The 14455-nt window shown below is 42.5% G+C and overlaps 2 protein-coding genes across 2 annotated transcripts; both read right to left on the bottom strand.

Annotated features, from left to right (window-relative positions):
- Positions 1-568: 568 nt before the first annotated feature.
- Positions 569-1138, bottom strand: LOC122452999 (interferon alpha-1-like). The gene has a single exon (XM_043486805.1). It carries the CDS (start codon positions 1136-1138, stop codon positions 569-571), a length of 570 nt encoding a protein of 189 aa, XP_043342740.1.
- Positions 1139-7446: 6308 nt separating this feature from the next.
- Positions 7447-8045, bottom strand: LOC122452995 (interferon omega-1-like). Its single transcript, XM_043486801.1, has one exon. It carries the CDS (start codon positions 8032-8034, stop codon positions 7447-7449), a length of 588 nt encoding a protein of 195 aa, XP_043342736.1. The 5' UTR covers positions 8035-8045.
- Between the last annotated feature and the right edge of the window lie 6410 nt (positions 8046-14455).

The following is a 14455-nucleotide window of genomic DNA, read 5'->3' as shown; positions in this document are numbered from 1 at the left end:
ATCAAAGTTACAAAAATGATTGGATTAATTAATTTCACATCTAGGTCCTGAGAGCAACACACCACCTGGCTAGAGAAAGTATATTTTTACTTGTAATGTGCAAATCATAAAGATGGGTGAAGGAATTGTAAAATGCATTCTTTAATCAAGTTGTGTATTCAGTCTTGATGTTTCTTTTTTAAAGAAAAACAAAGGAAGTTTTTTATAGTAAGGTTTAATGAATGAAGAAAACTCATAAATTGACTAAATACAAAATATATTTTTCCCTTAAGTATACATACATAATTATATGAACAAAATAAATTAATTCTTTATATATAGATAAATATTAAATTAGATAAATAAATGTCCAAGTATATAAATAAGTAGATGGATCAGCTTGAGTATCTGCAATGGACTAGTGCCTGTAGAGTAGAACATGATGTCGCTTAATATACTTGAAATCATTTGACAAATTGAATCGATTCAGGGCAGGATGACAGCGGAAATGTGAGCCCTTGACGTGGCCGTGCAGGAGGCATGTCTTGTTGGTCTGTGAGGATCATTTCCGTGTTGAACCAGGTGTGTGTCAGTCCTTCCTCCGGAATCTCTCCTGCAAGTTTGTTGAGGAAGAGAAGGCTCTCATGACTTCTGCTCTGACAACCTCCCAGGCACAAGGGCTGTGTCCCTTCTCTTGCAGATAGAGAGTGACTCTGTGGAAGTATTTCCTCAGAGCCAGGCTGGAGTCCCCCTTGAGCAGAGGAGCCCCTTGCAGCCCCTGCTCCTGCCTCAGACAGGCTTGCAGGTCAGTGAGCTGCTGATCCAGTGCAGTGCGGAGCTTGTCCAGGAGGCTCTGGTCCCACGCAGCGGCCGAGCCCTCAGTGCTGAAGAGCTGGAAGGTGTGCTGGGTCACCGCGTGGAGCACAGAGATGGCTTGAGCCCTCTGCAACTGGCTGCCACCCAGCGCCTCCTGGGGGAATGCGAAGTCATTCCTGTCCTGCAGGCAGGAGGAAGGGGAGACCCTCCTCAGTTGTCGCAGGAGCGTCAGGACCCTCCTGTTGGCCAGGCTGTGGGTGGGAGGCAGGTGGCAGCCCAGAGAGCAGATGGCGTTGCAGCTGAGCAGCAGCAGGGCCAGGAGTAAGGACCAGGCTGGGGCCATCGGGGACCTTGTGGATGCTGCTGGCCTGGGGAGGTGGGTGACTCTGTGAACCTGCTCTCTAGGTTCCCTGAAGACCTTCCTTCAGGCCTGTGTCTTAAATAGGAGCCCATGGTTTCCATTTTCTGAGAGTTCCCTCTTGCTTTCTACTTTTGTTTTTGCTTTTCAATTTGCACTCTTCAAATGGGTTAGGACAGCGTTTCGCAAACGTTGTTTTCATTATTGCCTCCTCTTCCCCTATTGACAGAGTCTTCTGAGATATTTTTTTCCTAATTACCCACACCATGAAATTTTGACAACACAATTATGCTGTGGATCCATCTTTGTACTACTTGCATATCTTTATACATAGAAAAAGAAAGTTCAAAGCTTACTTGTTGTATTCACCCTAGGGTTAACAATGCCGTAAAATGAAAGGTGTACATTAAATGTAAAAGTTGTTGAATTTTGTTTACTTTATGAATGAGTTTGAAGAATGACTTTTAATGGAGGATATTTACTTATATAAATAGTAATGTACCAAATTACATATTCATATGAAATTCATATAAAAATATATAATAATACCTCAGTATAGATAGACTTAAAAATCTTTCAAAACTCAAAATCATCGAAAATCTTAGATTATTTTCCTCATATTTATTTTGAAGCACTTTTAACTTTGTTTCATATCAGAAACCAATTTTTAATTCCCTGTCTGCTGAATATTCATCTCAATTTTATCAACATTTCTTTCTGTTTAGCTGTTCACATACTTATGGATGTTCTTAACAACTTTGATAGGAATAAATAATAAAATGCCATGATACCAATCCAATGGAGGAAAGTGAAGAGGAACTAAAGAGTCTCTTGATGAGGGTGAAAGAGGAGACTGAAAAAGCTGGCATAACACTCAACATTTAAAAACCTAAGCTTATGACATCTATGGCAAATAGATGGGAGAAAGAGAGGAAACAGTGACAGATTTTCTTTTCTTGGCCTCCAAAATCACTGTGGACGTTGACTGCAGCTACAAAATTAAAAGACACTTGCTTCTTGGAAGAAAAGCTATGACAGAACTAGATAGCATGTTAAAAAGCATAAACATCACTTTGACAACAAACGTCTGTATAGTCAAAGCTATGGTATTTCCAATAGTCTTATATGGTTGTGAGAGTTGGACCATAAAGAAGGCTGAGTGCAGTAGAATTGATCCATTTGAACTATGGTGCTGGAGAAGACTCCTGAGAGTCCCTTGCACAGCAAGGAGATCAAACCAGTCAAGAAATCAACCCTGAATATCACTGGAAGGATTGATAATGAAGCTGAAGCTCCAATAAGTAGGTAAACGTTAGTTGCTTAGTCATGTCTGATCTTTATGACCCCATGAACTGTAGCCAGCCAGTTGCTCTTTTGTCCATGGAATTCTCTAGGCAAGAATACTGGAGTAGGTTGCCATTCCCTTCTTCAGGGATCTTCCCGACCCAGGGATCAATCTTGGATCTCCCGCACTGCAGGTACATTCTTTACCATCTGAGCTACCAGGGAAGCCATGTAGTTTGGCCATCTGATGTACAGAGCCACCTCACTGGAAAAGACCCTGGTGCTGGGAAAGATTGGGGGCAGGAGGAGGAAATGGTTGGATGGCATTACCAACTCAGTGGATATGAATTTGAGCAAACTCCAGGAGATAGTGAAAGACATGGAACCCTGGTGTGCTGCAGTCCATAAGATCGCAAAGACTCAGACAGGTTTGAGCACAGGATTTACCGACTCAAAAATAGCAATAAAATACCCTTCCCTTGAGCCTGGTACATTGCGCTTCTCCAGGCAGCTGCAGGAGGGCACAAAAGGTCTTTTTCTCAGGTTCCTTTGGGATGCCCACTTTGGAGAGTTTGCAGTTCTGGGCTCTGCAGACCATCAGGGCACAGCAACCTCAGTGAGTCTTTTGATACTGATTTATTATTGGGGGGAAAACCTTTTTGTTTTCACAGTGCTGAGTGCTGAAGAGGGAGCCTTGTAGCCCTGCCAGCGACAGTGTTCTCTGGTTGGGAGCTCAGAACCTTGCATTTTCTGAGCCTTCCCTAGAGTTTTGTGCTTTATTTTCCAGGATGGATTCCATTTGCTGAGGTGCTTCAGGTGGGGAGTCAGTGAGTTGGGGTTGATTTTACAGATTCGGGTCCCTTCTGGCACCATCCAGCAACAGCTCAGAGACAGGGAAGCTGGTGGTGGTGATGGGACCTCTGGAAGGTGTCCAGGATGTCCTGGGGTGAGTCAGAGCACGGCCACCACCAGGCCAAAGACCGCGGAGCTGTGATTTCCTGCCTTAAGAATATTTATCCCTGTGCAGATTAAATTTTAAAAAAATATTTCCTGGCCTATTCATGGATAATAAGGAAATAAAATAAAAATAATTTAGAACATGGAACCAACAGATTTCTTCTTGAACAAGTTGGCAGGAAAACTCAGGAATTAAGGGGAAATATTTTAATTCTCAAGATACTGAAATTTACTGACTTTCACCAAAACATGAAGTTAAGCAAGTTGGTTAATTTCACTGCCCCCTCTCTGACTGGTTACTGATTAAAGGAATGGTTGATGCAAATATTTGGATCAAGCCATGGATAGGGAACAATATTGGCTAAATGGTTAAATGGTTTTTAAAATGTCAAATTTTTTTTCAAAATATGTTAAAATAAAAATTATTTTAGGTATATTTTTCCCATTATCCCTTGGGAAGAACCAGAAGGCAGAGCATTCTTCCCTGTTGCCTCATTTTTCTTGCTGTTTCCTTTCTTTCATCAGTACTCTTAGTGTCCTTTAGATGGGCCGTCATTCCTCTCTTTGGTTCAGACTCTATGGTTTTTACTTGTGAGTGCAGATTGTCAGTTTTCTTTCTGAAGAAGGGGATTGAGAATAATTACACATGACTATTTCTTCTCTGTCATGTATGCTTTGAACATGAGATATTTACATACAACCTCAACTAGGACTGCCCTGCCCTGTGTCTTAGTTCAGGCTGCTCTGACAAGGTCCCAGAGACTGGGTGGCTCATCGGTGACAGAAGTTTGTCACAGTCCTGGGGCTGCAAGTGTGAGATCAAGGGTGCCAGCAGCGTGGAGTTCTGGTGAGAACCCTCTTCTGGGCTGCAGACTGCCAGCGTCTCTCTATGTCCTCACATGGTGGAGAGCAGAGAGGAAGCAAAGTGTCTTGTGAGCCTCATGAAGACAGTAATCCTGTGCATGGGGAATCTCCCCTCATAACCTCCTCTAACCCTAATGATTTCTCTAATATCCCACCTCCTGATATGATCACATGGTGGGAGTAGATTTCAATATATGAATTTTGGGAACACACACCCAGTCAACCTGTAACATGGTAACAAGAAGATACCGAGGCATTGTGTTTATTGCAGATTCATTAGAATATATTTCATTCTTGATATTCATTTGAGGATAACACATTCCTTGATGCTGTCATCCCTTATTATGGCTCATTCATCCTGAATTGATTACTAATTTAATGTTACAATGCTACTGTGAACATGATTACCAAGAACTTGCCAAACAAATTCCACAGACTTTCAATCTTAAAAAATGACATTAACTGCAACTACAAATTCCTTAAGGGACACTTAATCCTTCCAACATAGTTGAACCTGAGTTGTAAATATTCTCATTTCCAGGAAACACCTGCTAAGACTTTATTTGAATAAAACAATCTAATAAGAAAATGGCAAGTCCAGGATTCAAAACCTAATATGTCAAATTCCAAACCCCACCTCCCTATCCATATCATAAACACCTGTGCAAATTGAATGTATTGAACGATCACTTATTTTCCTATTTCACTAACACACGTTGTGCCTTTGTTTTCCATACCTTGCTGTTACAATACTCTATATTTTCACTATTTTATCGTCTATCTCCAAATTTCTAGGTGAATTGAGCAATTTACAAAGTATCCTGATTATTTTATGTAATAAGCAAAATGAAATTATCAACTGGTAATTCTTTCTGAGAGTCTAAATGTAACTGACAAAATTAATAATTCTAATAATTATAAAATAATCATATTTAACTGTCCTGGATGATTCATAAAGATTGCTCAATTAACTGTCACCATAAATTTGAGATGCATGATAGATAAGACCCTTGAGAATTATAGCCATTGCAAGAGATTGGATTACAAACATTCCAGTGAGCCTGCGTAGAAAACAGACTTCCCTAGTGGGAAAGAATCTTTCAGTGGATTAAAGAATCCACGTGTCCATGCAGGAGAGGCGTGTTAGATCCCTGGATTGGGAAGATCCTCTGGAGGAGGAAAGGGCAACACACTCCAGTATTCTTGTCTGGGAAATCCCATGGATGGAGAAGCCTGGCAGGCTTCCCTGGGGTCACAAAGAGTCGAATGAGACTTAGCAGCTAAACAATGAGAACAACTGTAGAAAACACCAAGCTGACAGGGCTCTTGTGGATTTAGGTTAAAAATACTTAATGCTACCAAATTACATGAATGTGGGAAATGACTGGAAGAAAAGACGACGCATGCTAACCGGTGAAACGTTAGGGATGGAGCAGAGCATTCCCACTGCCATCAGCAGGGAGACCAGAGTTTCAGAAATTCAGCACTTCACCAGGGTCTCAGTGAAACAGCTCAGGTCTTGCACTAAGCTAAGGCCTCCAAGCTCCCTTCGCTGCGCCCCAGCGGCCGGGATGAGCACCTGAACTCTCAGTAATGGATCGGACGCGCCTCCAGGTCCAGCGCCGCGAACTCCCGCGCAGGATCCAGCGGAGAACTGAGTCCGGTCGACAAGAGCCTTGACTCTGGCGAGGCGCCTCCATAGCCCAGGAGCGCGTGTGGCCGCGGGAGCAGTCAGGAAACTTCCTTTTGGGTCCCACTGCCCAGGGGAGCTTTGCCACTACTTCGCTGAGATCCTTAGATTTTTGCACCTGCCCCTGTGTTCACCCTCCCCTTCCTAAGAGGAGATTTTGGCCAGAGCGGTTTACACAGGTGCCCGTTTATGCTGAGATTGATCGCTGGAAATCAGAGCATGTTGTGAAGTGTTTTCAAATTCAGGATGGTTTCTGAGAAGAAAGACTAATTCTTTCAGGGATTCAGGGGAGGGAAAAAAGGGAAAGGCACCTAAAGTCTGGACAGGAATCTACTAGATATTGGGACCCTCCAGTGGGAAGAGTTGGGGACAAGACTGAGACTAAAGGGAAAATTATTTCATTTAATATTAATATAAATGGTTAATTTCTCTTGCAATGTTAATTGGTTAAAAAATATTTCAAAATTTATAGTGAAAGTCGTTCAGTCATGTCTGACTCTGCCACCCCATGGATTATACAGTCCATGGAATTCTCCAGGCCAGAATACTGGAGTGGGTAGGCATTCCCTTCTCTAGAGGATCTTCCCAACCCAGTGATTGAACCCAGGTCTCTCACATTGCAGGCAGATTCTTATAATTTATAAGTAATTATAAATAACTTAAAATTTATAAGTAAGTCTTAAATATCAAGTTAAGATATTTCCTTTATGACCAAACCAAACTTTAGTTTAAGTTCTTGGCTTCAGTGGAAACAAAATCATCAGTAATGTTTTCAAAATTGTTTCCTAGTTTATCTCACTTCATTGCACAAATGCCATATTTGACTAACCTATGACATAATAACTATCATAAATAATTAATTCCAGTTTACAAAATCCCTTTTTCTCTCATTTCTTTCAAACAAGGGTCTTCCCTAGTGCCTCAGACAGTAAAGAATCTGCCTGAAATGCAGATTCCAGATTCCATTCTTGGTTGGGGAGATCCCCTGGAGAAGGAAATTGCAACACACTCCAGTAATCTTGCTTGGACAATCCCATGGACAGAGGAGCCTGGTGGGCTATAGTCTATGGGGTCACAAAAGAGTCGGACTTTACTTAGCAACTAAACAAAAAACAATAAAAAACTCAAGAAGTTCACCTTGATAATATTTAATAAACAAAACAAATTACAAATTTAATGAAATAAAAATGTGAATGTATTTGCTAAATTTTAATACATGTAAACAAAAATATTTTACATGAAAAAATAAATATGAGGAGATAAAAGAATAAATATAACAAAATAAATAAGCAAACAAACAATAACATCAGGGCAATCTTCACTTCAGGACTGATGCACCTGCAGCCAAAAATATTTTTATATATTCATTTACTACAGACAAAGTATGGCTGCAGTAATTCAATAAATTTTGTGGCTAGAGCAGAAATCAGAGTTTTCTGAAATAACCACAGGTGAGTATGCAAAGATGATGGAGGCATCTTAGTCAGTGAGAGTCATGTCAAGGTGAGTTCTGGTCTCCATCCATCACTCTTAACTTTTCTTGCAAGCTGGTTGATGAAGAGAAGGATCTCATGATTTCCAGTCTGACGATTTCCCAGGCACAGGCGCTGTATTCCTTCTCTTGCAGGTAGACATGGATGCCCTGGAAGTACCTCTTCACGGCCAGTGTGGGGCCCATCCTTCCCAGGGCAGAGTCTTCCTCTCCCATCACCTGCCCCAGGCAGGCGCCCAGGTCGTCCAGCTGCTGATGGAGTCCAGTGCGGAGCTGCTCCAGGAGGGTGGTGTCCCAGGCAGCAGAGGAGCGCTCTGTGTGGAAGAGGTTGAAGCTCTGCTGGAACATCTCGTGGAGCACAGAGATGGCCTGGGCCTCCTGCAGCTGGCCGCCCTCCACCACCTCCTGGGGGAAAACGAAGTCTTTTCTGTCCTGCAGACAGAAGCGAGGGGAGAGTCTCCTCATTTGGCCCAGGAGAGTGAGGGTCTTCCTGCCAACCAGCACGTGGTTCTGAGACAGGTCACAGCCCAGGGATCCTCCCGGGCCGTAGCTGACCAGCACCAGGGCCATCAGTAGAGAGAGCATGAAGGCCATGGGGAAGATGAGGCTGCTGCTGGCCTGGCTGAGATGGTGTCTGGTGGAACCTTGAGGTAGGTTCTCTGATGCCATGCTTTCTAAGCAAGGCCATTAAATAGGGAACACAGTAGTTTTCATTTTCTAATTGTTTCTATACGCTTTTACTTCCTTTTTTGATTTTCATTTATGTATTCTGAATATGGTCAAAGAAATTGTCATCAGTCTAATCTATTAATTTTACCTCTATTTCCCAATAACTTCAAGTGTACCTATCCAAATGGATATTTATCAATCAAATGAGAAAGTTCTTTGTCTTATGTCAGAAATGATGTAGGTTTCTAAGTACAAACATTATCACTCTTTCTTTTTCATATATAATGTAGTTCTTCTCTGTTCCAGGAACACATTTTTGGCCCTGATCCTCGGCTCAATTTCTGTTTCTTACTTTACTTCAGAAGGCAGGCTCTGTCAGCTCTATGGTTTCCGTGTTTATTAAGGATTTACCAGGTCACTCTAGCAAATAAACTGTTTGAAACAAATGACGGGTTTTCTTTAGTGTTTGATTTAGAGAAGAGGCTGATTATTATGAGTCCATGAGCTCCTCCCATGTTTCTCTTCCTTCTAGAACACGTCCCTGCAGGTCAATGTGGTTGTGCTTCAGGGAACCAAGAAGTCAGGAGTTTTTACAGATATCACGCTTTCTTTCCACAATGTACATACGGGAGACCCATTGTCCTTCACTGACTGGGCCAATACCCCCACCAGGAATTCTGGTTCTTCTCAGATAATGTGAGTGTGGAGACTCTAAATCCAGGATAATTGTATTTCCCCAGCAGCACCTCACTCACAAGGGAGAGATCGCATGGAGCCACACCCTGTCCTCCAGAGTGACTGAGTCCCCTTGCTCACCTGCTGGACTCCCTCCCTGAGGACAGGCTCATCACATTCTGAGGACTCGAAAATCTCCTTTCTGTGGAGGGCTTGTTTATTGTTGGGAAAATAAATCATCTTCCTGAGACCCCATCCTCTCTCCTGAAGTGTGAAGGACCCATGTTCTCAGTGGTGACCTCCTCTTCTCCTGACTCATGTCCCCAGGTGTCCAAAGTGTCAGCGGTGCTCAGATACTGAGAGCTAAAGAGGGTTTGTGTACTTTGGTGGAGGGATTTCTAAGTGCAGTTATTTTACTTTTAGTAGATCGATAATCTTTATTTTTCCAAGTATAGATTTTATTAATGAACTCTTTTGCTTAAACTGTTCAATACTTGTTCTGCTTAGAGTTTCTGAGCTGGAGGAAGGAGATTCAATGATGGTGTTGTCTCTCTTTGGAAGCTTATGTCACAGAATCTAATGAGCTTCAGTTGTTCATTCAGGCAGTTGATTTCACTGGGCATCTCTGTCCCTGTGTCTCTGTCTCTGAGAATGCAGGGTCTGAGGATCAGGCTACTAGATTAGGAGAAACAGCCTTCTTTCTTTTACTTGAGTATAATTTTTTGTTTAAACTTTTTATATGCATTTTCATTTAGTGACTTATTGGACTAGATTTGTCTTGCTTCTCCTGCTCTAGTTCTAATTCATGATGAGATAAGAATAAAGGGAAGTAAAGACAAGCAGAGGGGCTGTATCTCTATCACTTTCAAGACTTTAGTTTTCTTGTTTCTCTTTGCAGCTTTTCCTAGAAAGTAAAATTTGATATGTTTTTTGTGGGCAAAAAGAAAAAACAAAAAACAAGTGTAAGTCTCAGTGTCATGAATATTATAGAAAGGAAGTATCTGACATAAAGACTTATTCTGAGTTAGCCAACTTCAGTGTAGCAAAGCTGGGGATGAGGCTGTGGCAGAGGGGAAGGATGGGGTCAGTATGAAGAACAGAGAGGCTGGGACATGGCTGCTTCTGACAGAAGTTCAGCGAAGGCCAAGTCCTGGGTCAGTTGACTGCTCTTTGCTTTTCAAGATCAGCTACATCATTTTTCTTTCTTTTAATCCATGTAGGATCAGTTTCAGGAGGGAAGGAAGAAGTCACACCCACCAGCTCACAAGAGATGGGCAACTAGAACCCCAGTTGCTGCAACATTAACCCTCTCTGGCAGGGTCATGGACACCAACCTTGCTGAGCATCTGTCTCGGATGATAAATCCACTTAGACAATGAGAAGATGCTTTGCAAACACTAGAATTAAAAAGAAAGGAATCAAATGATTCCAAAGATACTCATGTTAATCCCCAGGTAGTAGTAATCATTGATGTTAAAAAGTAACTGAATTTTATTGCTTGCTACTAGCAGACTAGGCACTTTCTAAGGTCTTTAAAATATTAAATCAATCCTGTCATTAATCCTGCTGGGATCATACCCACTTATCCAGCTGGAGAGAAATATAAACCTGAACCACTGAACTATTCCCAGTGTACCAAAGGTACAAAGGCACATTTTAGGAGCTTTGCTATGATTTGTCTGAACAAGCCCGTTTAAAAAAGTGAAGAGTGCAGATGAACATGATATTTAGGAACCAATGAAATAAGTAGATGGAGGAGAGTGAGGTGACGAAGGGCCTGTAATCCATTTCAGATGCCAAAGATTTACATTGTATGGTTTTGTAAGGCAATTCGGAACAGGGTCTGAGTCAACAGAATTGATATTAAGTTTTAATCAAAAATAGACTAATAAATACTTAGAAGAGTATAGATTTTTCTGCCAATTGAAAGAAAAAAAAATCATTAGTTTTCTAATCCTAGTGGTCTAGTGGTCAGGATCCAGCACTTTCACTTCTGAGGTCTGAGTTCAACTCCTGGTAGGAAACCAAGATCCCACAAACCTTGAGGCACAGTCTGAGACTGTATGAGTGATTTCTTTGGCCAAATATAGTAAATTAACTTTATTAACCATACAAGAGGTGAACCCTATAATCTATGTATTTTAAACCCTTAACTTTTCTCATGAGTTTATGAACAGAGAAAAAGTACCTAACGAATTTCTTGCCACATGAGCTCCGACATTTCTCGTTCAGGATGACGACTAAAATGTCACTCACCATCTTTTTCTACATGAATGAAGTCACTAGCCACTGCAGTCTCTGATCTCCAGTTCGCCCTGATAGAGGTTCAGGTTGGAAATCAGGAATGGGACACTTTGTGCTCTGGGAAAATTAGCAGAACAGGCCTTAAGATACTTAGATCATTTCTGGAGAAAGTTTTATGAAGCTAACTTTTTGCAATGTATACATAGAAAAGTACTAAACTCATTCATAGAGACATCTGTTATCCTGACTCTCAGCCATCTTCTACCAAGATGTGAGGTGTCTTCATGTAACCCCTTCACCGCAATCACATATACGGACCTCCCCTGACCTCCTTGGAGCAGTTCCTGAGAGCTGATAGATGCTGTCCTCCTAGCTATAACCTGCAGCTAGTCCTCCCCAAAACTGAACTCTCAGCTCTCACATTGTTTTGTTTTGTTTTCAGTTGAGAATGACCTCACTGATTTCCCAGGAGACCTCCTCAGGTCTGAAAGTGAAAGTGACTCAGTCATGTCTGACTCTTGTGACCCCGTGGACTATACAGTCCATGGAATTCTCCAGGCCAGAATACTGGAGTGGGTAGCCATTCCCTCCTCTAGGGGATCTTTCCAACCCAGGGATCGAACCCAGGTCTCCCGAATTGAAGGCAGATTCCTTACCAACTGAGCCACAAGGGAAGCCCAAGAATACTGGAGCGGGTAGCCTATCCCTTCTCCAGCAGATCTTCCCAAAACAGGAATCGAACTGGGTCTCTTGCATTGAAGGCAGATTCTTTCCCAACTGAGCTTTCAGGGAAGCCCCTCGGTCAGCCTGCTGCTCGCGTTCTCATTCTCTTCCATTTCCCACATCTAGTCCAGACGGCTCATCCTGTTGTCCACTGATAGGGTCCAGTGAAGACCCTCTGCTCTTTATTTTTCCAGCTACTAGTGATGAATGTGGGCACTGAAGAGGCCTTATGTATGACCAAGAGGAAGAACATACACAATTCCTGAACAAAAGCAGGGAAGGTTTTGATGGGCTCCTTAGCAGGGAGGGTCTGGAATGAACTCTAAAGTCAGCCTCACAGCCTTGCATGGTTGTGTTTATTTAAATTTCTAGCCTCAATCTATTAAACATCATAAAATAATACTGTAGGATTGAAATAAAAAATATTATTTAAGAAGTCACTTGTTAGTGATATTTTTAGCTGTAATATAGGAATGGTTTTTGCTTATTTTAAGGCCCTATTCCTCAGGAAGGTTTCCAAACCTCTAAATGTACTTTAAATGTCCCTCTGACTCTAAACATTCCTACTCAGTGCTGCTTGTACCAACTGGAATGAAAGAAAGATGATCCATCAATGTCCTCTTTCCAAACTGCCAACATTAAAAATAAATTTCCACAAAGATCTTTCTTGCTTTTAGAAATTGTGGTCTTCCAGTGTGCATGATGGATTTCCCCACTGGCTTGGTGGTAAAGAATCTGCTTACCATGCAGGAGATGCAGGTTTGATCTCTTGTGTCAGGAAGATCCCCTGGAGGAGGGCATGGCAACCCACTCCAGCATTCTTGCTAGAGAACCCCATCGACAGAGGAGCCTGGCGGGCTACAGTCCATAGCATCACAAGGAGTCAGACATGGCTAAGTGAAAGAGCACACACACACAATGTGCACATTACTGATATATATCCTGCTAGGAAGGCTCTGTCCCAGCGGTTCATTTCAGTTCAGTTCAGTCACTCAGTCGTGTCTGACTCTTTGTGACCCCATAGACTGCAGCACGCCAGGCTTTGCTGTCCATCACCAACTCCTGGAGCCTATTCAAACTCATGTCCGTTGAGTTAGTGATGCCATCCAACCATCTCATCCTCTGTTGTCCCCTTCTCCTCCTGCACTCAATCTTTCCCAGCATTGGGGTCTTTTCCAAGGAGTCAATTTGCATCAGTTGGCCAAAGTATTGGAATTTCAGCTTCAGCAACAGTCCCTCTAATGAATATTCAGGACAGATTTCCTTTAGGTTGGACTGGTTGGATCTCCTTGCAGTCCAAGGGACTCTCAAGAATCTTCTCCAACACCACAGTTCAAAAGCAGCAATTCTTCAGTGCTCAGCTTTCTTTATAGTCCAACTCTCACATCCATAAATGACTACTGGAAAAACCACAGCTTTGACCATATGGACCATTGGCAAAGTAATGTCTCTGCTTTTTAATATGCTGTCTAGGTTGGTCATAGCTTTTCTTCCAAGGAGCAAGCATTTTTTAATTTCATGGCTGCAATCACCATATGCACTAAATGTATTAAAAGCCCATCCCTTGTTCTTCTATCAAGCTTGTTTTATTTATTTATTTATTTATTTTTGTCTTTCAAAGAGGCAAAGACATCATGATGGAATTTTAAGAACTTCCTTGGATTGCACTGTCCCCAGGAACACCTTGCCCTGCTCTGTGATAACTTGCTGGGTCCTGAGAGAGTGAATTCCTAGGCAGGTTGATAAGAAGTCTGGGGTTCCCGAGGAGGAGAAAGGTGTCTGGGGCTCTCAAGGAGGAGTTAGGGGTCTGGAATTCTCAAGGAGGAAAGGACAAACTTTTTTTCTATGTTCCTTAGTAAGGATTATATAACAATAATATATCCTACTTGAGTACATGTTTCTCCTTCCTGAAAACCTTCTGACTAATCCTGTTATCTTAAAATGTATATTGTGGGAGTGGGTCTAGTAAGATCTTTACAACCTTGAGACATTCTTTTGATTTATTGTAATAACCAATTAAAAAAGTATATAACTCCCTTGCTAACACTAGCAAAGGGGGCACTCTCTGTCCCCCTTCTGATGTCTATGTCAGAAGCTTTCCCTGTCTCTTTTTCATACTTTAATAAAACTCTGCTATACAAAAGCTCTTGAGTGATCAAGCCTGGTCCCTGGTCCTGAAGCTAAATCTTCTTCTTCGGAGATGATGAATCCGACATCATTCACTGTAAACTATCATTCCTAGGGAAGAAACAAGTCTGCAGCTGTGACGGGAGTGACCCTCGGCCCTTCCAGGACTCTGCAGGCTGCTGTGGTGTGAACGTCACCCGTGCTGGGGACACAGCTAGAGGCCAGGCCCTTGTGCTCTGTCTCCGTGATCTCAGCGTCCACTTCAGTCTTCTCATTCTCTGAAAAGGAGTGCTGTGGAGAAGCACTTGCCTCAGTGTAGCCCATCTGTGTTGTTCCATATCCTGAGGACCTGCCACTGCTCCACAAACACTTTAAATGTCTGTGTTCTCCTTCCAAGTTCTCAAGCTGCTGCTGACTCTCAGCTCCATGTTTCCTGCCCTTTGGGCTTTTTGAGCAACTGAGATTCCTGAACCAGGTGAGCTCCTCCTAGTGCAATCAGCACGGGCGAGAGCCCAGGTAGACGCCCAGAGGAGCCCCTGGAGTCTCCACCATTGTTCACTGGGGGGCGGGGTTCCCT

The sequence above is a fragment of the Cervus canadensis genome, chromosome 14 (assembly GCF_019320065.1).
Source record: "Cervus canadensis isolate Bull #8, Minnesota chromosome 14, ASM1932006v1, whole genome shotgun sequence".
In the NCBI taxonomy this organism is placed as follows: domain Eukaryota; kingdom Metazoa; phylum Chordata; class Mammalia; order Artiodactyla; family Cervidae; genus Cervus; species Cervus canadensis.
Note: the sequence above shows the minus strand (reverse complement) of the source record. Positions and strands in the feature narration are given on the sequence as shown.